At 38.4% G+C, this 24,744-nt stretch overlaps 1 protein-coding gene across 5 annotated transcripts in view; it reads left to right on the top strand.

Annotated features, from left to right (window-relative positions):
- The window catches only part of POU6F2 (POU class 6 homeobox 2), a 303,185-nt gene that overhangs the window by 250,707 nt on the left and 27,734 nt on the right, over positions 1 to 24,744 (top strand). For all 5 annotated transcript variants that reach the window (XR_009745363.1, XM_061464688.1, XM_061464687.1 and 2 more), the window contains exon 7: positions 24,259 to 24,465. Coding sequence is in view for 4 of the 5 variants with exons in the window: in XM_061464688.1 (XP_061320672.1) it covers positions 24,259 to 24,465 (207 nt within the window). In the remaining variant the exon portion in view is untranslated. The remainder of the gene's footprint in view (positions 1 to 24,258; positions 24,466 to 24,744) is intronic.

The following is a 24,744-nucleotide window of genomic DNA, read 5'->3' as shown; positions in this document are numbered from 1 at the left end:
TACAATATGGAAAATATATGATAGGCCACAGTGCTAGGACTGCTCTGTTCCCATTGACAAGGCCATTGCCTTCTTTTGGGGGGTGAGCTAATTACAAACTGGTGTGGGAAGAGGTGATTGTGCCGTTTTCTGTCTATTCTGATGACATTCAGTTGAGGCTATCTTCCCTGCAAAAGAAAATACACTTTTAAAATCTAAGGTGGATTTTAATGCAGTTTAGTTAAGCAAGTGAGAAAAAACTGAGTGGAGAGCCCAGTTTTGTTATTTATTTATTAACTTTTGCTTTCAGTTTCGTTTCAGCTATTTATGAGCAGGTTTTAGCTAAATAGAAATACAGAATTCACACTGTTCATGTTAAATCACTGAAGTACATAGTCACTGTCAGTAGTATAGGATGTTCTTAGGGGTACAAAGGGACTAATACATTGTTTGGGTTTGGTTTGTTGGGGTTTTTTTCCTATTACTCTTATTCAGCTCTAGAATTGTTCTTCCTTTTTCTTGCTTTGCTACAGATCAAAGTACAAAGTTAGCATTATCATATTAGCAGTCATCTCCAAGGTTGAGAATGGTATATAACCTAGGCTGGTTTTTTGCACCAACCAGTAAAATTGGCGGTTATCAGAGGCAATGCAAGGCAAGCCTCCTCATGGGACTTAAAAAGATAATGTAGGATGTTTGTTGGGTTTGTTTGGGGTTTTTTAACTCTCCCAGAAGTTCTAGGAGGCCCAAACCATGTAATGTTGTAAGACTCCTCAAAGTCCTGAGTATGTGCGATTTGTGCTGTTCTGATCGTGCAATGTCCATTGGCCTTTTCTCTTACAAATTGTTATCATTGCTCCATCTGTTTCAGCTATGCAGCTCTAATCCATGCTAACCATTAGCATTTTAGCCCTCACATCTTAACAGTGTTCACAAAAATCTAAACAATAATTGTTTCAGTAATGACTGCTAACAGAGTCTTCCCAGGGTTAAGATTGACAGATGTCCGAGTTGATGGTATCAGAATGTTATATAGTAAGGGAATTTCGTGCAAGCCCAAGATAGTAAGAGGCACATGTTGAGGGAGAGGCTAGAGGAAGGACTGTAATACTCAAATAATGCTAGCATTTAAGAACATTCCTTGGAAAATCCTTCACCAGGAGTATCTGTTTTGACAAACCTTCATATTAATATCTTGAATTTCTGCTGGGTGGAGCCTGACTCTCTTTTTTCCCCCTCAAAGTTTGACCAGGCTGAATACATGTAGTTCTGCTGTTTGCAGGAAGAAAAGGGCACATAATATGAGAAAAGGTCAGCTGTAAGGCAAGGGGCTATTTTCCATTGGTTTCCGCTCCCCACAGCTAAACATCGAGGAGGCTGTTTGTTTAATTACCTCCCAGGTGAATTTGAATCAAAAGACAAGTAATTCTTTTAACATACTTTTGCTGACTGTGCCTTTATTTTATGCACTTTTTCTCTAACCTCAATTTTAGCCACAGTGGCATAAATGTAAAAATGTATGGACTCAGGTCATGCAAATTGGTAGTTTCCTTGAAATGGATAGGGGAAGAGAATGAGGCTCATTATACCATAACAAGAGCCAGCTAGGTTCTTTTGTATATTTAAGGCAGAGATCACTGATAAATTTTGGATATCCACAACTGTGAAATTTATATCCACATTTCTTAAAACAGTGGTGAAATTTAGGACAATTACCATCTGTAATATGGAAAAGTGATAGTTCATAAGAAGAAGTTCAGAACCACTGTGGTACCACCATATTTAACAGAGGGAATCTGACTTTCTCACAGGGGAAAAAAAAAATAAGGGCAGTGTAAAAAAGATTCAGGAATTAATTATCCAAAGAAACAGCCATTGCAAAAATGTTGCACGCCCCAGTATGACTAACTCACAGCCTGCTTGGACAAAGAGGCCACTTTCCTCCAAAGCCCCAGGAAAATGAATACTAGGAAGCAGAAGTTCAGAATAGCTGATGAGCCAAAGTCAAACCTCTAATGCAGGAAACTCTTGATATTCCCCAAAACCTCCCAAGACAAGAGCTGGCACGTGAAATGATACTTGCTGCAAATAGCAACTGCCAGGGGAACACCAGTATTTAAGAAGACTACAGAACCTTTTCCTCATTGGAAAAGACATAGTGGAGTCCTACTGGATCACAACTGAAGTCTCCAAACAGATTTACCAAGGAAAGGATAACTGTGCAGTGAAATCTCTACCATCTTGAAAATAATCAGCATCTACCCAGAAAGGCTGCTGAAGTTTCTCTGATCTGGCTTGCAACAAATCTTACTTTGAGTACTAAACTTCACATTTCAGATTTGCAGCCTCTTGCCTGGATCTCTGCCCAGGGTATTGTGCCTTGGACACAGATTTTTTCAGAGGTGCCCAAGTCTTACTTCCAAAAGCAACTTATATACCTGTAAGAGCCTGAGTTGCCTTCTATCAGTGTTGTGAGTCTTAGTGCTTGAAGGCATATCTGTGCACTGCAATGCAGCATTGCAAGCGAAGTCCAATATACAGTACATTTATATGTCTCAGTGCCATTCTAGCAGAAGTCCCAGAAGCCAAACCCTTGGTAGTATGGTGCTATGGCTAGACTAATTAATTCTGCTTCTCAGCAAGGTGACGTACGATCTAGCTCATTACTTACTAGCTCTGGGGTCTTGGTAGCACGCTGCACTGTGTGGAGTAAATATACTTTGAAGAGAGCCCTAAAAGCCTGAAGCATTTAGGTACTTTTGAAAATGTTATTCACTAAGCTAAGTTAATTCTGTCAAGTCAGAAATACAGGACATACCTGTCCTTTTGTCATTGCCTTCTTGATTACTTTTGCATGGAGGAGAAAACCAAACTAAGTACTAGTTCAGCTCAACTACCATTTACATGAAAGCTACCTAGTAAATAGAAGAAGCAAATACCACTCTATAATCTGCTCATCTTCGCATTGTGAGCTGGTTATAAGCATGGCAAATTTTCATTGTTATCACCAGTGACATACATCACAGTCAATGAAATCTTTCTGCTCTATGGAGGTTCTTACACTGCTCTCCTTATCATCATATCTTATCACCTTCCAGTAACGCATTAAGAAGCATGACTAGTGACTGTCAGAAATTGGTCTTCCTCTGAGGAGAAGCTTGTAGAATAGTCACGTTTGATAAGGGCATTTGGGTTTGTCTGGTTTTGTTAGGCGTTTCTTTGTTTCACTTTGCTTTTAAAGTTGTATTTTCACTTGGATTTAAAAATCTTTATGAAAGGGTTTTATAGGATGCATATTGCTTGTATTTGCAGTAGAGAAAGGCAGGCAACAGAAATATACTTAGCTTTTGCAGCAGAATGTGGTGAAGCCAGAGGTGATAAACCCAGGAATGTTCCCCAGCTGGTTTTGGAATACATTCCAAGTCTTTGACTTTCCTTTAAAAACAAACTTTGCTGTTCACAGAGAAGGTTTGATCATTATTATCGTGAAAGACTGAATTTGGTAATTACAGATTTCATATAGGAGCATTAGGTGGCCATTTAGATTTCTGGGAACCGGACCACAGCGGAACCTGAATGCAAAGGCTGAAGTTTTTCCTAAATTTATTGAAAATTCTTTAAGACGACATAAACAAAGCAGTGAACAGAGCTGACGCGTGGAAATGGTGCCAAGAAATGTGCTTTTAAAATTGCCGGTGTTTCCCAAATAGTGTGTCATACTCAGGACTATTGCATCACTGCATGCCTTCAGGAGATGACAAACAACAGTTTGAGGCCATATCATTGTTCAAACAGAGATGATGGAAATCCCACTTTATGAGATTCCTCTATAAGATTCCACTCCATTAGACAGGAATCCATGACTATTCTGAATTTGGGATTACTCCTTTAAACTGTCCAAGATCTTCTCATGGCTCTGGCGTTTGGAGTGTAGGAAGGCTGTAGGAAAGCAGAGGAAATAGTGGACCAAATCTGAGAATTAGAATTATCTTTCCACACCTTATCAATGAAAAAAATCCAACCAAAACCACAACCAAGCCACAGATTATAGTTCTTTGTGTACCATGGTGCTAAGTTTTATATATATTTTACTACATTTATCCTCTGTGTGTCAAATGCTTTTTCCTAGTGTCAGAATTTTATTCTCTGCTCAACTGACATTGATACCAGAAAAAAAGAAAACCAAAAAGGGCTATTTGGGCAAACAGGAAAAAAGCCAGATTCATTGTCAAAAGTGGAAGTTCATGTAAAATGCTAAATATTTAAGGTCTTTGAGTCACTGGTACAGAACTGCTGCTGTATTGGGAAGATTTGGAATTTCTTAGAAGCCATAAGTCTTCATGCATAAATGAAGGACATTGGCTTTCTGGTTGGACTGCAATCTTGATATCTGTATGTGCATGTCTTCAAGATACAGGTGAGAAGAGGAGATTTGGGGCTTCTATGTCTGCAGTGCACTAAGTATATGATTTGAAATATTTAAGCAATATCTTGTGAAGAATCTGAAAATGAAAGATTATGTCCCCCTGAACAGTTTTTACATGAAGAGAAGAAAATTGTACAAGTATTTGATGGACTCATTTGATAGCAAGCCAACAACTGAGTTGCATTTGTGCAGCGTTCATAACGATAACCAGCCAGATGCAGGGCTGTGGGCTTCTGCATGCAGACACACAAGCTTCCAAGTAACACACTGAACAGGAGTTGTCCTGTAAGAGGAAGGATTCTCTGCCTTGTAGTTTGAATCTAGAGTATTAAAAAGAATTGTATAATGTCTTCTTGCATGTGCTGATCTGCGAACAGTGGCAGGGAAAGTTCAAGCAGAAAAAAATCACAGTCCTAACCATGAATGGACACTGAATCTATCTTTCTAAAAGTATCTATTTCAGTTTGTAATTTCTTTTCAGATACTGACAGTGTTAGGCTTCAGCATGTATGTATGCAAATGGCCCAGATATCAAAAAGAAGAAAAGGACTTTGAAATATCTACACCAATGTAATTAAATATATATGATTTTTAAAGTACCTTTTTCGCTTAAACTTCCTTCTTTGCACATTAATTAAATATTATGTCTAGGATAAGTATCTCTCATAGAAGATTAATGTATTATTTTCACATAATAATGGAAGAGAATGGCAGAATCTCTTTCCTTAAGCACAAAAAAGAATTCATTAATATAAAGAAAACACTCATAGCACTTGACCAATTCTGTCTCTGCTTCATAGACAACCTTTCTCAGTCTCCCCTCATGTCTAGCTTTGTGCTAGAGATTCAAGGAAGCAATACATAATATCCTGCCAGTTTAAGAATCAATCCACTTTCAGGAGATGATTTAATATCAAGGCACGATGTACCCAGTATCCAAATATACATTCATTTTAATGTTTGACGCATCAAATACTCTGACATAGCCAAGTTTCAAAATAAATGGTTTGTTTTAGAGGTTGGATATGTCATATTAGCATCCACCCAGCAGATAGAGAAATAGATCAGAGAGTGATCAGGACATCAGGGAGACAGTTCAGAGAAGAGATGAGAGAGGCCAGGTACATCTTGTAATGTTAAAAAAAGCTAGCTAGCAAGAAAGAAATTGTATAAATAGGTCATTGCAGCCCAACTGGGAAAAAAAAAAAAGTTTAATTTTAACTTGTTAGTCATCATCTCCAGAGGCCTAATCCACTCCCTCTGTTGCAGGCTGTGCGTTAAGCTGAGATATGTCTTATTTGATAGCATATAGCCTCAAAGTGAGAAGATGCTATCAGGCTCATGCAGTGCACTAGCTTTGAGGGGGAATCGGCACCATTCCCATGCTAAACTTATTTCTTTCCTTCTCAATTTTTTTATTAGTCTTAGCTTGTCACCTGTCCTGGTTTTGCTCTTTTGGTTCCTTCCATAACTGGAAGCTCAAAACCACTTGGAAACGAGTATGGATTAGCAGATACCTGGTGGTAGTGTCGGTAACAGATCCCCAGACATCCCAAGGTATCCATTCCCATGTTCCTGTTCTATTCCCCTGTCTCTGCCATTTTTGTTTCCTGACAAAACAGCTGTTTGCCGCATGCTGTTTCTGGGGTTCAGTAGTCTAAAGGCATGGTTTTCACTCCCGCTGTAGTTATTGTACAATTTCCATTAGGCAATTCCATTGCCAATGCAGAAACATGCTTTTCCTCTAAGTCTTATTGCCATATCCTGACAAAATCCTAAACCATTTCAAATAAAGTAGCTGTCTACATGTTTTTCAACTGAACTGCTCACCACTAACGTGATCACATGCATGTGTGTACATACACATACACCCAATTGAACACTCGCTTACCTGGACCTTTGTGCTTATCTTCTCAGGAAAGACACAAGTCCTCAGGGACTTATTCTCTTGTACCTCAAGTCTGTCTCTGGTATAATGTTAGAAGTACGTGATCATGGCTGTACACAGGCCATAGTTGTCTGCAGTCTAGTAATTGGGAAATAAAGCTAGGGCTGTATTTTCCTAAAGGCTCAGTTTCTTACGAAGATATAAGTATTACTGAATGACTGCAACATGGGAGTTAAAGGATACTGTGTGTTAACACTATCCCTCTCTCCTTTCACTGCTAGAAGGTACCATGTAGACTGGTACTGTTGGCAGCTCTGCACGAGAGGCCAGAGTGAAGTATTTAAAAGGTCAAGAAAACTAAGGTTTGTTTGCCGAACCGCGTAGGAAAGATTTTCCAACCCCTGCCCACAGGATGGCACAGTCTGCCTGCTTCTTGACACATCTCTTATGTTGATGAACATCACTTACACTCACACACACCCTGAAGAGTGGGGAAGTGACTTCCATTTTTAGGTGTTTAAATCACATCTTCTGGGATCTGCACTATGTATCTGCTAATTTTAATTGTACAGATATTGATGTATGGAGTTTATATGTCCAGTTGTGCACTGTTATTATTAGCATCTACAGTGCACTATTCTGTTTGTTTAAATCTATATGTTGTTCTTCTGGGTAGTCTATATTTATACCCAGGAGTATGTCTCTTGTAACTCTGATGCAGTGAAATGCCCCAACTATCACATCAACTGTTCAGGTAGAGACACATGTAGGAGAGAGTCACCTACCTCTGTTCTCAAGCTGATACATGAATTTGAAAACAGAAGTTGTTATGGGCATTGTTGAGAGATACCCCCTTAGCTAAAGCAGAAAGTTTAAGAATCTCTGGGCACAGAGGGTAGATAAATCATAAGGTCCTTATCTTTTGAGAATAACATGTAATTGGCACTAGGAAAGAACACCACATTCTTCCCTTCCACATGAGAGAATTTTTTCCACAGCAGCCAAGACAAAATCCTGCCTGGAGACTGTGATTAAATATTTAATGACTGCTTAGAAAAGTTAAGATTTTGATTTTTAAGTTTGCTTAACAAAGGTCCAAAGAGAACAAAACTACCCTCAGTTCACCAGATATAGAAAGGCGAAGGAAGCCCAGATACGATTCCCATCCATGAAGTCTAAGAGCTGATTGAAAATGTTCTGAAATGTCAGTCACAAGCTGTGTTTTCATCAAAGTATCATGGGGCATTGGACAAGAAAAAACATAGACAAACTTTTTGCCAGCTTCTCAGTTAGGGTAATTATTCAAAATCTGAATGTTACACTAATGACCTAGAAATACTGTTAGTAATATACAGAAGCATTTGCCTGTTCAAATACCTTCATGCTTATGTTATATACAATGACGTATAGCTGGGAGTTTTGCTTACGTGGAAACGTAACCAACAATGTATTACACCCTATATGTTGAGAATTAAATGTCACAAGTAAACATGCTACAACAAAAGCCTTTTTTTCTGAATATAGTTAAAAATATATATGTTTAATATTACTGAGTCAAGCTAAAATGCTCATAACCTGGTCCATCGATGGAAAGGGCCCCTCCTAAAAAGCATTTACTGAGGCAAGTTGTACCCTTGGCTCCTTCTTGCCTTTTATTTCTCCTTAAAATCATATGCAGTGAAAATAGGGAAGAAACATGAACGATGCACGTCTGATTCACTAAATCACTATGGTCTCTGGCAACAGCACAAATGTAGAAATGTTTAAATCGGCCTCACGCTACTCAACGAATGATGCAAAAGGAGCCCTCAAAGAACACGGACTGAGGGGAGATAAATGAGTATCATATCAAGAAGGCAATTTCTCACTGAGTTTGCACAGAACATGGAAATTTGACTTCCAAGAGACGGTTAGGGAATCTTTCTAATAAATCTTCAGTCCACAGTCATTGCTGTGTCCTTTTTTTAAACTTACTTTTTAAGAGCTGTGTAAGTTATACCCTCCCCAGTGAAATGTGTCAAGATATTACCAGTCAAGTTGAAGTCATTTAAGTGAATCATCTCTGCCTCTGTGTTTATGTTCGTGATAGACAGGGATGGTCAAACAGGTTTCATTTTGTGCATGTGTTGAACAGCTTTTGAACCAATGAGGTCTTCTCAAAGCCTCGTCTTATTTTAATAGTGACTTACAAAGGAAGAAAAAAAATTAGATTTAGCCCCTTCTGTGGAAAAAGTAATTGTAACTTTGGTCATTTTGTGGGATTTTTTAAAGTTATTTTATCCTTCTCTTTTGTACAACTGAGGTACTCAGGTGGTCAATAAAAAGGCAATAGTTTTCCAAATGACGTAGAGGCTGTAGGTCAGTGTAGGTCAATGACTGGTCCTCATCAGAGTCCTACATCTCTTTAGACTCCTGACTTCAAACTCCTTTTCCCTAACTTTAACCACATGAAAGTTAGCTGAAGCTGCATCAGATCTAAGCTAGTTGCTTAGCATTCTCTGTCCTCACTGAAAGAAACAGGCACTCTTGAAGAATAAAACATCTCACTGATGCATTTTAGGCTGAAACACCTTGCAGAGATTCCTCATTCTCTATGTTGACTAGATAGAGCTTGAATGGCAGTCTACTACTTGACTTCAGACGTTGGGTGGCTATCGGTAAATGACAAATGCCTTCCTTAGAATACCACACACCACTTATTTTTAATGGGACTTGAGTCCTTTCGATAATTTTATCCTTAAGCTCCCCATGGCAGTCACAGGAGTTTTAACTCAGGTCCTGGGTGCAGCTGATGATGGCAGAACTCAGCACCGACTGACCTACCTTACTTTTGGGAGAAGGCTAAAGGCACTTTTCAGTCTTTGTGAAACTGTGCTCCTGTTTTGTTTGCTAGCTTCTTTGATTTCCCAAATAAAGAGGGAATTAGCATCCCAGAGACCAAGGTAATGGTATCTGTTTGAATTATTTAAAATGTACTTAACTTTAATGATACTTTAACTAAGTGACAGTTAGCAATGTGAAGGGAGGGTCTTTCTGTTGAGTATCTTTCAAGTAAGATTAGTATTCCATCTGTAGGTTGTTGTTATTTAAAAATCAGTTGTACATAAGTGAAGACTTTGCATCTCTGAGGTTCTCTGGTTTAAAAAAAACCCTTTGAGCCTGTAGTAGTGAGGAAGAAATCCCTCCCTTGGACAGATTACTTTTTACAGGGCATTTACCCTGCTGTTTTGGTAGGATAGAAAAGGGATGCACTAAATCCTCAGACCACAGGCCAGTTTAAAAGTATTTCCAGCACAGCTCCAACCAGCAGGTGCCATAAATGGCATGAAAAAGTCCTATCACAAATGAATCTCTGTCCTGCAAAGTAGCCTAAGTTGCCAGCATTCAGGCAATTTTAGGTACATATCTAAGCCAAACTGATCAACAGCCTTTTGAAGATGGGCTATTATAATCATTGCTGGCTTTACCAAATACTATTTAAATCTATATCCAAAATACTATGTATACTTAGAAAGGGAGGCACATCCTTTAATTTGATTCCAAATAGTCTGCTTTTGTTCAGAAATGAAACTTGAATGTTGATCATGGAATTCTCCTCATTTTATACCAACAAAGAGCATACTTCAGTCTGTATTGTGGATGGTGTCATTGCTAGTCTGTCAAAAAATCCCCATAAGAATCAAATGGCCTTGCTACCCAGGGCTTGACCCACTGCACTTCAACATCCATTGCAGGACTTGCACTGAGCGTATGGGACACAAGATAAGGCTTTTATTAGGGAGTCACTTTAATAGCAACTTAAAGAAAGAAGTTGCCATCTCCACTTTGCACCTCTCCAGCCAGTCTTCTGCATGGGAGCTGTAGCATCTTGTCAATTAACTCACTTTAATTGGCTTCTATTTCTTGTCTAACTATGGCCCTTTGGCCTTGCCTGCTGCACAGCGCTGTTTATTCTTAAGCACTGAGTTTATATGAAACTTTCTATCAGAATCATCCCTTTGGAAGGGAAGATATGTGATAAAGAGTTTCAATACTTGTGCTATCTTTGTTATCTTTTGTGGCTCACAATAGAACCTGAATCACCATAAAATTGCACCATAACTTCATGGTTTATATGATGAACTTCTGTAAAAGAAGGGGAAAAAAGAGCCAACAATTCTCTAACTGACTCTGTATCTAAAAAGAAAAACAAAAACAAAGGAAAAAAGCCACAATTTTCATGGGTAAGAGTGCAAATTGGTCACGTCAAAAAAAACGATACAACTTTTTTAGGTATAAACTCATCAACATAATTCTAATGAGTTATGGTCTTTGTTGTGAGAAATGAGAAATCCTGTGGTCTCACCCTAAAGAACATTAAAAAAACATTACTGACAGGAAATTGAAAAAGTAATATATGTCTGAATGAATATGACAACTTTTTTCTGATAGAGCAGATAGATAAATGTCACATACAAGTTTCAAAATACATTTAATTTTGCCACCACAATGGATATTCTCTTCATAAAATATATATGAATCAGGTTTGAATCATGAAACTTGACTGTGATAAACCAATGCATATTTGATAACTTTCTTCTTTTTATTTTTTTTTTTTTTTTGATGCTCATTTCTTTTTTGAGGTTCTTTGTTGTTTACACATCTTCACGTTTTCATTTCTGAGCGAAGCAGCCTGGGTGACAAATGTTATGCATGTTGAGCCTGGATGAACTTTCTTTTTAATCTGAGGAATGGGTTCCTTTTCTTTTGGGGGAGGGTTGAGGGGGAAGGGGAAAGAAGGAAGGAGAGCCTGGGAGATGCACAGACTCTCTTAACTGTCATGTCAGGCATCACCGAGTTTTACACGCATCGTTCAGGACAGGGTGATGGATGACAAATGAACACAACCATTTTCAGAGCATGGGGACTGTCTTTTACCTTTTCCTCTGCTGAGCAGCAACTCTCAAACTGGGGCCAGGTTGTCCATGTCCCAAGAGGTTAAAAAAGACTCCCTGTTAAAAGTTCTCCCTTTTCAAAAGAGGGTCTACCTCAGCCTTTTCTTTCTCCAGTACCTAGCACATCAGGCTTCTGAGCTCTTGGAACCTGCCCTAGTGCAAATGCTATTGGAGACTTTATCAACAATGAAAGCAAAAGGCTCTAAAGAAGGAAATTATGATGTATCCAGAAGCATCCCTCAGAATTCTAGTGTTGCATTTGAACCTATGTTAACGACTGAGGTATAATTACATTTTACTACCTCATTTATCAATCTTTTAGTATAAATTCCTGCAGCATTGTGAGCAGAACTGAATGACATTTTTTCATTGCTGACTCCTGATGGGAAAATGGTGTTTAATCTAAATACAAATGTGTCATTTTGACAAATTTTGTTCAGTAAAATTTTTAAGTACAGTGTCTGGGTAAGATTCAAGTGTCTCATTTTTACATGTTCTGTTTGAAAATTTAGTGGAGTTTTGTTCAAGTTTAGAAAGGTTAAAAGGAATATGAAATATTTCAGTTTTGATCAGAATGGCTCAATCAACCCCAAACAGGGCTTTTTCAGATTTGTATTTAATTTCAAATTTAAGTTCCATTTTAAAGTGAAAAAAAAAAAAAAAGAACATAATTTCCCACTTTCTTTGCAGAACAACTTATTATGAGTTTACGTGGGGCTGCTCCATTGGGCAAAACGGGTTCTGTAGGAACAGGGATAAAGAGAGGGAATCCCTACATTTTTCTAGCTTCAGCTGAAACCAAAGCCCAAGATAACCAGTCAAAACCAGAGCTATGCTGTGCAGGGTACATGCTAGCCTGAGACATTTATAATTTAAAAGGAATTACGGGCTGCAGCTAGCCCCAAACATCAGCCTGTGCCATATTCAAGTCCCAGGGGCTACTGCATTCAGGTCAATGGATTTACTTCTGATTTTTATTAGTGGAAGTCAAGTCAGAGGGAAGCCTGATAATATAACACAAACATCGCTCGAAACTGGAGTCCAGAGATAATTGACATTATTATCAATGAATGAGAAGCCAAGAGCTGAAATCTTCCTAGAAAATATTACCTGGCAATTGGCAGCAGCACCATGGCAAACCATTGAGTGCAGCAGAACCAGCAGGCTATTGAGTGAAGCTCAATGGCTCTTGTAAATGATGTCTGGGATTCCAGTTATTCAGTCTGCTCCTGACTCGTAAGATCGACACTGTGATATAACCGCAGACAGTTTTCTTCCCCTAATATTGGGGGCTAAAAAGATAGAGCTATTGTGTATGTCAAGATCAAATATGTTTGCATACTAATGACTTCACCTGAATGGAGGGGAAAAAAAGGAATCCATTGTGTCCTGAGAGAGTCAGTGGGGTAGAACTATGAACAATAAATATTTTTGTAGTCCTTAGTACACTCAGTGTCACTGTTTTGGGATATTGTGCTATCTTGGCAATTAATAATATTTCTTTTCTGTCTAGCCTCTTCCTCAAAACTTATTGGCACTGTGCTGGTATCTTTAAGTATTCAAAAGGATCAAAGAGCTTTCATCTTTTAATGCATTTTACTATGCTGTCCTCTACACAGGAAGAAATATTGATACCGTTTCAAGGGCAGTTAATATATTCTGCTCTGTCTCAGAAATGAGCACAATTCCTTGACTTATAAAATTGAAAATCTGCCATTAACCACAATTAAAATGTTCCATATACAAATTACACTGTGGCATTTGCACTTCACTCATCCTCTTGTGCTGTAATTCACATACACCAAGGAGTCTTCTCCACTATTGCTCCAAGAGTTATGCTTTACTGAGACTCCATATTACTGAGACTCCGTTGTTTTTAAAAAAAAATGCATTACAAGAACATTTGTGCAATGTGCATTTTGGCAATACTTAAAACTAGCTTTCAGTTTGCTATTTCCTCCTTTGAGATCAACTTTGTTCTCCTTACAGAAGACTCCACCATTTTTAGTCTTATTAACTAGTATCTGGCTCCATGGATTGGCATCAGGGAGACTACTCAGAGTAAGGCAAAGCCTGAATGAAGGAAGCAAGATCTAATGGTCTTTAGTAATACTTCTAAATTTTGAGATACTAAAGAAGTCTGTGGTTAGATTGTCCAGCTCTTTTAGGTACTGAGTGTAGTATATCACTCCATAAGGAGCCTTCTTGTTTCATTTGGCTCATTTCCACATTAAGGTATTACATGCCAGGAGAGAGGCTTAATCTGGTGGACTTGGCAGTGTTAGCTTTGCAGTTGGACTCAGTGATCTTAAAGGTTTTTTCCAACCTGAGTGATTCTACAATTCTAAGTGAGGACTGGCAAAGCCAAGCTGTGGAAATGCTCTGGATGTTCCTGGAGAGGAACATAGAGGGTAAGGAACATCTGGGGTAACAAGAGAAGAGAAAGGCTGTAGGTATAACCGTGGATGATGTCCTTTGAACTTGGGAAGGATCTGTTTAGTCAGTGAACCTCATTAAGGTCCACTGACACCCCAGCTGCCACAGGTGCTGGGGTAAGTTGTGCAAACCAATAGCTCTAGGGAAATACCTAAATCAAATTGCAAGCCTAAGGGTCTTTCCTAGCCTTATAGTTTCATTTTTTCCTCAGCTTGTAGCCATCTTCTTAAACATCCTCCACAGTGTGCAAAATGAGCTTCATGTATTTTCCTTTTGTCCTGGGAGTGTTTCGGTACTGATGAAGGTAAAGTAGCACCCCCTTAGTTCTTCCCTTGGGACCCTGTAATCCCAGTAAACTTTACCAGAAAATGTAGCAATATTATCCCAATTGCAAGTCTTAATAGAACATATCACAGTCTTCAGTTATCTTAGCTGAGGAAGTATGCAAATATTACATAATGTAGCTTTTCTTTTAGTAACAAATATGATTGCTGCTATTTATTGTCTACAGCACCACTGTAATCATGACTGGAATACTGTGCTAAGGCCTGGCTCTAACATAGAAAGAAAACCAATAGCCTACGCAAAAAAACCTTAAAATCTAAGTGTAAAATAAGTGACAAATGCACAGATGGAGAAGGGATCCTGGACAGAGCTGATCTCTGCTCTTATCCTCTCCTTCCACTAGGGGCAAGAAGGTAAAGGAGCTCCTCACCTTTGGTCCTCTGCAGGTCACAGTTGAAAAGGAAATCTTTTTAGGACTGATACAGATACAAACATGCAAAGATAGAAAATGCACAGTGTCTGTGATCCTCCACCTTCTACAGAGCTGGCCTCAAGGGTAGAGGTTCTGCTGCCAGCAGAACTGAAACATGAAGTAATTTGAATTCATATCAAAATACATACAGAGAAATTTCGTTATGCCTGTCTCTGTCAGGAGCATGTTGCATCAGTACAGTAACAGTGTAGGGTTTACATTGTTAATGTGCTGGGATTACATTTAGGTCAATGTAGGAGATGGAATTACCTCGGGTCCGTTGTTGCTTTTAGTAAGTAAATCATAGTTAAATAACTCTTCTTAAGCAAACTTACAGACCAGCCCTGAATGAAACTGGTAATTAAGCAGCATGTTCTCCTAACAGATTCATGTAATGCCATCTTCTGGTATATCTTCCCCAAATTTGAGAATAATTTACTTAACTGTCAGGTTTGGAATATTTACTTTGATGGGGACATCTTGAATATACAAAAATAAATTGATAGCCCCGAGAGGAACTCAAATCTGCATGCAAGCTTTCAAAAACAAATGTATTTTGGCCAAGGGAAATAGAGCAGTGACTGAATGCTGGATATTCATCGCCAAATCTACAGACAGTTACCTCTTGAGTTACATGCCATTGCATCAGGACAATGTTTTGTCCTGAAAGAGGTGTTTGGACCAGTCATTTGTGGTAGATACCATCATACATGCTAAGTATCTGTATTACAGCACTTATTATTGTAATCATGATTCGTATCAGGTGGTGGCCAGAGTGGAAATTTAAGTCAACCTGTTAAGATGTGAGCAGAACACCTTTCTTTCCCTTCTATCTGTCAGCTCAGGTGAAATGGATTAATGATGCAGTTGATAATGGGAGATACTTTATCCATTGCATTTACATGCAGTGAAGCATATACTCCAGCTACTAACATTCAAGGAAAGAACCAGCTAAGGGCATTTTCAGTGAGATAGCCACCTTTGACATAAACCCCCTAACTTTATGTGGTATCGTTTCTTGATAGCTCTAAGGTAGGTTTACAAAAATTACTTAAGGCTCATAGGAGTGCTGGCAGGGAGATAAATAGTATTTATACAACCACATTATAGATGGTTGAATGGTGGACTGAGTGGCAGAGCAGGACATGGAACCAGCAGCCATGCCAAATTTCACAAGGTAAGAAGGACCAAGTCTGGCTACATTTGGTTGGCAATTTTTTCAGGAGGCCTTGGTACTGAAATGAACAATCAACACTTTTCTGGTGATTTGGTGGCAAAAGGAAGTTATATTTGATCTTGAGAAGGATTTTTTTTCCTTGAAATTAATATCTACAGAGTTGGAGTCACGACCGTTTTCCATCCAAGCGCTTGCATATAACCCACCTAAATTTTCCCACCTCCTTTCAGTGAAAGGAATTTTTCCTTCTTCTCCTGAACATCTGCGTAACTGTGCTGCATTGTAACAAAATTCCACTTTATAGGCTGGAATATTGGCTTCCATAATGGCTATCCATGTTAGGGAGGTAATCCAGACTGGTTTGTTCCACCATAGTCATACTGGTGATCAGCACTGTGGTTAATTCTCAGTAGTCTGAAAATCACTTGTTGAAGAAATGCATGCACTGTAAAATCTAACAGTGTTTCAGTAGTCCTTTTGCCTGGCCAGGTTTGCACAGTGATTCACCTCAGCCTTGCCTTGAGCTTTTGTAGACTATCATGTTAAAACTTGTAATTCTTAATCAATAGGACCAACAGTTTTATCTTTTATATTAACTAAAGTCCAGATCATCTAAAATTGTAGAAACACCAGCTGAAGTAGGACATGACTGTATTTAAAAGAACGTCTTGTTGCACATGTGCAAAGTTGAAGTGATGGGTTGACAGACAACTACTGTGTCATCATCCGTAGTCATTGAGTCTGGGCAGCAAGTTCAAGGTTTCCAACAATATTAGGAGAAATCTGATTGTCTAACAACAATGTTGAGTATCACTGCTACTGATTGATTGCAATATCTATTAGTGTTCTTGTAATGAATTTTGGCTAAATCTGAAAGGACTGAATGAATCGGCGTACCTGACTGATTTCACCTTTAAGAGTTACAGACTGAGAAATCTGGTGATCTCTGGTAAATATTTTATATAGTGTATGTAATTTGATAGTGAGAAGATGAGAGGAGATTATTCAAGAATATACCGATGGCCTAGAAATTCTTTGACCTGTAATCTAATTAAAGAACTGTGGTCCTAAAGATTGTATCTGAAGATTATTTGATGGTTAATGATTTCAGCCCAGTTTATCATGGGAGGTGTCCAACAAAACATATATATTGTTATTCTAAACACACAAGGCAAGGCTAGAATGAAATATTATTTAGCCTTCAAAGTAGTTTGTCCAGAATACGCTTCTGTTTTCTCAGGAAACAATAAAAATTATCACTGAACAATGAAAATTCATCAATGAAAATTAAAAAGAAAAATAACTCTTTGAGGATTCTAAATTTAACATATATTTGCAAGTGGACACTTCTGCTGGCATAACTTTCTCAGGAATGGCATTACAAGATGAAGCAGTGACAGTAGTGAGTGCCTACTGAAGGCAGTTACAAGCATGCCATCTCCTTAACCAAGCTTCTTGTCCATGCAAAACGAGTTGAAAGGAGTAACCAAGAGAAAGAAATCAAACTAGAGCACCAGAAATTCTGCTCACCCATATACACGGACAGTAGTGTGCAACATCCCTTTTTTAAAAGAGTAATATTACAACTTGAAAAATGAAACCAGCACTGTTTTAGTGAGCACTGTTGTGGCAGTACTGAACATCATCTAGTTCATATTTACGCAAAATTGTCTCAATAGCGGTGCTTACTTAAAAGCCACAGGATCAAAGAGCAATTACTAAACCCTGCCTTATTTTGGCTCTTGACCTCTAGATAACATCTCTGTAGTAGGCCAGTACAGTGCAATACAACACCAAGTAGCAAAGCTTGTTCTAAACAAGCCGATAATGTCACCGTAGCATGGAAGCAACCTAATCACCTTGGCACACATTGTGCTGGGCCTAATTAGGCTTGCTGAGAAAGGACAATTTGTTTCCCAAGCCAGCCTTGAATGGCTCAGCATGGCATGTATTGCAAAGTGCAGGGATGCCTACATTTGCTTTTGCTGTATGGCCAGTATGGTAGATACTGATACAGCTAAAAGCAAGTACGCTGTTTATTCTATGAGGAAGTAAAAGTATGTATTTATATTGTATTAATGCCCAAAAGTGACAATCCTTCTTCTAAATGGTTTGTAAACTAAAGACACAAAGTAATGGTAGGGTTTGCAGATGCAGCTCATATCTAAATCTGGCAAATGTTGAAAAATTTTATTTCAGAGCAAGGATTTCTTGTCTCTGAGATGCTTGATACTTGAAAGCTTCAGAGAAGTCAAGTAGAAGTGACACTTCTGTAGGCAACTATGAAAATCTCAGCCTGCATGAAAGGAAAGCAGAGGCAAATGAATATTTACCAAAGTATTTCTGTTGTAATTAAATCTGGTGGCTGAGTTGATTTGTGTTTGCTTCCTGAGAAAATGTAAACCAAAGCTTTTTGTTTTCAAGAGTACTTACCGAAAGAAAAGATACCAAGACCATACATCCAAAAGTGTATTTGCTTGTGTACACCCTAAAAAGATCTGCACAGCAATCAGGAAAGCTGTCTGTGCTTTGGGAGATAAGCAGTCAAATGGTAAAACCAGTAAGTTGTGATTTCTTTTTGTGATCATCAAACATTATTAGAAATTATGGTTGGTTTGTCATAACAATTCTGGTTTGACAGTTTTGGCGCTATTGTCATACATAGTATCAGGGATCTGTTGTTGCAACAAAAATATTGCTATTATACTTCGTACTAGTCATCCATCAAACAACAAACAAGTCATCCATTTAAATAATGAACACTTTCATAAGAATCTAGCTAGGTGATCTTCAGAAATGCTTGGGACCTCTAAACCTAATTAAAATCAACAGTTGCTTTGCTCAGCCCAAAGAACTGTGACCTCTAAGGGTCTCTATGCCTGACTTAATTCTTGATTTTAAGAGGAAGCTGAATTTGATACGTAGATTGCTTAGAAAGAACAATTCAACAGACAATCAATATAAATTTTAATCTTTATTTAGGTATCTTTAGTTTTTTCTAATGAGAAAATGTTACGTTGTGTTATTCAGAATGTTGGATAAGAGAGACATTCTTTTTCATGCCTATATACATGCCCCTGCTAACAGAACATAACTATTTGCTTGAGACAAATTCCACCACGTAATTCCTACAGTGATGACAAATAAAGTCCTATATAGTTTGATGTTAGTATACAAACACTATTTTCTAATAAATAAAGCACTGAGAAAGTCAGGCAGAATGTCAGACTCAATGTTCTATTATGATGCCTACAAACTGTAATGCCATCCAGTATATTGTATGATCTATGAACAATACTTAACCTTCAAAATTAGAATCCCTCGGATGAAATGATGATTCAAAAGTACAGTTTCATATGTGCCTGTTTCTAATATCACTATTTGATACCTTGTTCTCATAATAGCATTTTGTTGTGCCATATTTTTGAATTTTCATCAGGAAGTATAATGCAGCAAAGGAAATTTGCAAGCATCACATAAATTAATACTGCTTTTACTTTGAAAGTCACAGGCAGCCTTAGCCTCATCCTGTCTTGAGGCTGAAGAATCATTTTGTTGTTACTCCAAAGAATGAGATGGAGCAGCATTTCTTCTGGAAATAGTCTGCAAATGGAACTTGTATTAATGCTCCCAGTTTTTCAGTGTGTAGATTGGTAGTATATATAGTATAGTGTATAAAACAGCTGAATTTATTGATACTGGTAGATAATAAATCATACACATATATAAAAATATCTGACTGTGTTTATAGTTTATGTAAGTCATGTGTATATATATGTATGATTAAGAAAGAGGAAGCCAAAGTGAGCTTTTATTTCAGATTATATTCTGAAGACTAGAAAATGAAGATGAGTGAAACATATTTAAATCAGTAAACATTCACTCAGTGATCTTTTGGGTTGCTACATAGGAGTAAAACTTCCATGCATTCTGTTCACAGTTTGAGATGTTAAATTAGCTTATGTGTATATGTTGGTTTGCCTCATGTCACTGAACAATTTTTCTGTTGTTCCTTTTACTTTTTCCCTGGTTTTTTTTCTATTTTCTTTTTATGTTGTTCTTCTGTTGTTCAAAACTGAAATAATTGACCTTTAATATTTAAAGGGCTGCAGCACTGATAAAATTAGATACTTTGATTTTGATTATATTGAAAAAAAAAACATTTCCTTCTTATAGTTAAAGAGTATAAAGATAAAATGGCACTATTTGCTTTATGTCAGCCCTGGCTGACAGTAGAAACAACCTACTGTAGTCAGTCTTTGATTTTACTTAGCCTTTTCACAGCAGAAACAAAGGCAGTTGTTGAACCACCCGTTTGGCTACAGTAAGATTCCTTTGGTTGTGCTAAGAAAACAAGGAAGCAGGGCAGCGTCCCTGTTTCTGATGAGGGGAGAGGGAAAAGAACTTAATAGAAAACAGTTGTGTGCTTTATTTTAGAATATCATAGGAACTTTACCTAATGCCAAAACGCATTTGTGTTTTGGTGCCCTTGACTTATTAGGAGCCACAAGGAAGGAGTCACTGCTGGGAAATCAGCAATTAGTCCTTCTTACAGTTATGCCAAATCTCTTTTTTACACCTACAGCACAAATGGGACTACAATTAGGCATGTATCCCCAGAAGTTCTGACCAATTGCTCAGCTTCTGCTTTCAGGTTCAGCCTGTGAGTTACAGCAAGGTAATCCACAAAGGCAATTAAACATGAAGATGTGTTGTCAGTCAAGAAAGGATAAGAATGGGTATTTTTTAACATTCTTCTTTCTTAAAGATCTGTTGTTTAAAGGATCATTTTTAAGGGCTCAGATGTTTTTATTTCCTTTCTAAGAAGAAACCTTTACTGAGCAAGGCAAGGGACCAAAATCCGTTTAACAGCACAACAGTGGCTAGCATTTCATCAGTGCTAGGACGTTACCCTGTCATCGGGGTAACACTCACAAATACAGTTGATATGCAGAGGGCTTGAATTTTTCCCCTCCATGGTCAGCTCCATTACTTGGGATTTTACCTTCACTTTGACTGTGTGCTTATTCTTTCATTGCAGATGAATTTATAGTTTGCAGGACTATGTAGGCAAAGACCACTGAGCCCAGAGATGGTATGTAGGAGCAGATCAACAAATTAACTTCCTGTGCAAGCCAAGCCTTACAACTGTATCTCATATAAATAACACTCAATAGTGGAAGTTGTCTTGGCAATGTCAGTTGTAAGATTTGAGAGGCCTGATCTGAGATATCTTAAAATCCTACGGTGCAAAAATGACACTAACAGATAAATCAATGGAAAATGTTCAGATGCTCTTAAAAATCACCCTGGATGTCTTCTGAACTTAGAAACAAGTATCAATTTTACAAATTTAGTTAACATTGGGAAACATAAAAACCTAAATTAACATCTGTAAACACGGCTCTCTAAGCCCCTCAAGATGCAACTGATGTATCTAGTAATGCATAAACAAAACAAAAGGATCTTATCAAATACTTGAAGTGCAAGTCTCAATCCACCAAGACTTCTTACAACACTCTATCACTTGAGTAGGGTCACAGTTACAGTCTTGGTGTTTTAATCAGGGGTGGACCAAAACCATGTCTCTGTAAAAAAAGCTGGGGCCTGAACTTACACTAAATATCTTGATACTATTTCCAGTGTCATATCTGCACTACAGTTTGTGCTTATATCTGGAACCTGTACCTCCAACAGATACAACCAGGTGTTTCACAGGTAGGATTGTTTATGGATTTGAGTCCAAACATTGACAGAATAAGAAGCCTCTGCTATGTCTCAAAGCTGTGGCTGCCACATCCCTGGAAGTGTTCAAGGCCAGGTTGGACAGACCTTGGAACAACCTAGTCTAGTGGAAGGTGTCCTTGCCCGTGGCAGGGGATTTGAAGATAGATGAGCTTTAGAAGGGCCTTTCCAACCAAAACCATGCTATGATTGTATGATTCTGTAAGTATCGTGTGGGATAAGTCCCTGTCACATGCTATTCCTGAACTGTATGTATTCCTTAACTATAATCTGAAATAGCAGCATTTGCTAGAAAGGACCAATGCGTCAACACAAGGAAAACCCCTGGCAATTAAATACTCTGTACTGTGGCACACCAGTGTCTCAAGCCTGTGGCATGGTCTTGTTTTATTTCTTTAGAAAATTTAAATGTATCGAAACTATAAATCACCTTGACCAAGTACCAGCCGTTGTCATACTTCAACAGGACAGATTAGCAAGGCCCAGCGTGAAATTTCATACCAAAATTAGCAGAAGAGGGATCTGACTCAGCCTCAGGACAGTGGCACAAGGTTTGAGGAGGGGATCCCATTTCAGTACTCCTCCCTGTGTGTGAATCAGGGAGCTGTTAGGTTATTTCAGAGAAGGTACCTGGAGAAGGTGGAACTTGAAAGAGAAAACTTCAATCTGGGTTTAGCCATATCAAAGATACATGCCATAAAGAGTAGCCTTATTGGTTAACTAGAAACAAGTGCCTGTCTTTTTTGTTTTTTTCAACCAGAGATTTTACTTTATTTTGGTATAAAATGGAAAAAATAAAATAAAATCTTGAAATCTCAGTAAGTTTCAGAAAGTAGAAAAACTGTTTCCCATTCAGGTTTACCCTTGGCTCCTGTGGTAACACCCTGAGAGCATTTGTTCATTTGTCCTTGTGGAAGACCTCTCCCAGCTGTGTTTCCCGTGCTCCATTTCTGGCTGTGTGCATGTACAGCATGCCATGTACAGAATGGCGTGTGACACACTTTAATACATATAGATAGCCTTCTGCTTCTGACCTTACAAACTGTCCACTTCAGCACTGTCATTCTATGAAATGTCCAACTGCAGTCCAAGAAATGCATTTTAAATGTGAATGCAAACATTTCTATTACTGATAACACCAGCGCAGCATTTTTTGCTTTGCTGGGATTAGGACCTTGGTAGTTAAAGTTACATTGGAGTAATGACACTCCAAGGTCATGTCCTTTACTGACATGGCGAAGGAAGGAGAGGCCTTTGCTACATTTCTGCTGATGAACTTAAAAAGGATTATTCCTTGTGTTTGGTGTGATACGTTAAAAGTAAAAGAATGTATTTGTGACACATGAATAGTTTATAGGTTGCCAAAAACTGAGCGAAATGTACATGTTGCACTGTGTGAAAGTCACGTTTAATTCATTCTGAAAGTGAGATTTTAGAGAGCATTCCAAAATCTGATAATGATTTAAATAAATGCCTCCCTCCTCAGTGAAGAACCATCTTCTCACATGGACAGCAAAGCAGCTGCAGTTCAGCTAGGGATACCTTAAAAAGAAACAGAGGTATTTGACCTGCAGAGAGAACCTCGCAGAAGTTCCAGCTTAGAAGGCTAACTCACAACCTGTTTGAATATGTTCCGCTGCGCTCCACTTTCCTGCTCTGCAAAACAAGGATAATAATCTTTATCGATCTGTCTAGCTTTTAATAAGGAGAACTTAAGTGATATCTTTAGAGATATCATTTTAGAGACCCTATTTCTCAGCAACCAAGAAGATCTACACTAGTCAATGAATGCAATAAGGGCCACTGGGATCCTACTAGTGGGGGGAAAAAAGGACATGCAGTGTGGTGGATGCTGAGGATAAAGAGGATGAAGCAAGGCTTCTGGAGAGGGAAGACTGGAGGCCTTACAATAGATGCTTTCTGAGGCATAAATAAAGTCAGAGATGTAGTGAAGGAGATAGAGATGTGTACTGCTGGGTTTTTTCCTTTTCCTGTTGCAATAAGCCTGTGACTGTAGCTTCATCGGTTGTTGTTCGCAAAACCAACCAAACAAAAAGTTTGTGTTTATTCCAAAGTTTCATCAGAAGTTTGTTTCAGATGCTCTAATACCTGTAAAAAGAGTCTTCCAACAGTGGAACTTTCTTCAGCCTAGTGGCTTATTGACTGACAAGCTTTCTTACAGCATCTGTTTGACATCTCATCCTAATGTAAGTTTTACAGGCATGTTCACATTTTAGGAAATCACTGTATTGCCAAATCTGAGATGTCACAAGTGTCTCTTTCTGCAAGTACTTGCTCCAGAAATGTTAGCTAAGCTGTTTTATCTAACACCAGCCCTCCTGTTGTGTTATACTACTTAGTTGTCACCCAAAAGCAGCTATATTTTTATGAATGTGGCTTAATAAGCCATATCCTGAAATGCAACAGTATCTCTTTGATCCTTCCTGAGATCACATGGGAGTAATAGGTGGTCATCTAGAGTACTAGGCATCAGTAAACCAAGGAAAATGACATAAGTACCATAAGATCACAGTCGTATGTATGAGATGAAGAAAGCAAGATGAACAGACTGGTATGTGCATCTGTTCCACTCTGTGTTCAAATGAGAGGTGGGAACGAAGCATCATCCAGGGACCAGAACATGTCCCACCATTTGTTTCAGACACTCTCAGTGACAGCAGATTTGTTGGGGATAACAGTGGTAAAGCCTACAGGTGATACGGGACACACAAAATGAGCTTGAAAGTCCTCATCACCCCCATAAAGGAACATGGTGATGAGGCCTTCAGCCCATCATAACTGTTTCTCTGTGCTTATTTCACCCAAGTTTGATGTAACATGCATGAAACAAGTAATCACATGTGGTGAGTATATGCGGTATGTGTGCATTTTCCCATTCTGTGTCTTTTTTTCCAGATTATTGGAACAATCCCACTGATGCCTAACCCAGTCCCCTCCAGCCAAGCGGCAGGTGGAGCTCAGGGACTTCAGGTGCAGCCGATAACTCCACAGTTATTGACCAATGCCCAGGGTCAGATCATCGCTACCGTCATCGGCAACCAGATACTCCCAGTGATCAATACCCAGGGAATAACACTATCACCACTCAAACCAGGCCAGCAGGTAAAGTGTCTGTAGCCTGCATGATTATCAAAACAGATGCACACAAATCTTCTACTCCTCATGGACTCTCTTTCTAAAAACTCCCTCTTCTTTATCATTTTCAATAACAAAAGATGAATTCTATCATACATGGTATATTGGTGCATACTATATATGTAGTTATTATCTAATGTTGTACTACAGCACTTATTTGTACATTCAGGAGTTATCCAGTTACTCTTTTTCTTTTTTCTTCTAAAGGTCAGTATAGGGCCAGCTGAGAACTTTTGGGCAGTGAAA

This window comes from Pezoporus flaviventris, unplaced genomic scaffold (assembly GCF_033815535.1).
Source record: "Pezoporus flaviventris isolate CSIRO_AGI_PZ_B2104156 unplaced genomic scaffold, CSIRO_AGI_Pfla_v1 ptg000037l, whole genome shotgun sequence".
In the NCBI taxonomy this organism is placed as follows: Eukaryota; Metazoa; Chordata; class Aves; order Psittaciformes; family Psittacidae; genus Pezoporus; species Pezoporus flaviventris.
Note: the sequence above shows the minus strand (reverse complement) of the source record. Positions and strands in the feature narration are given on the sequence as shown.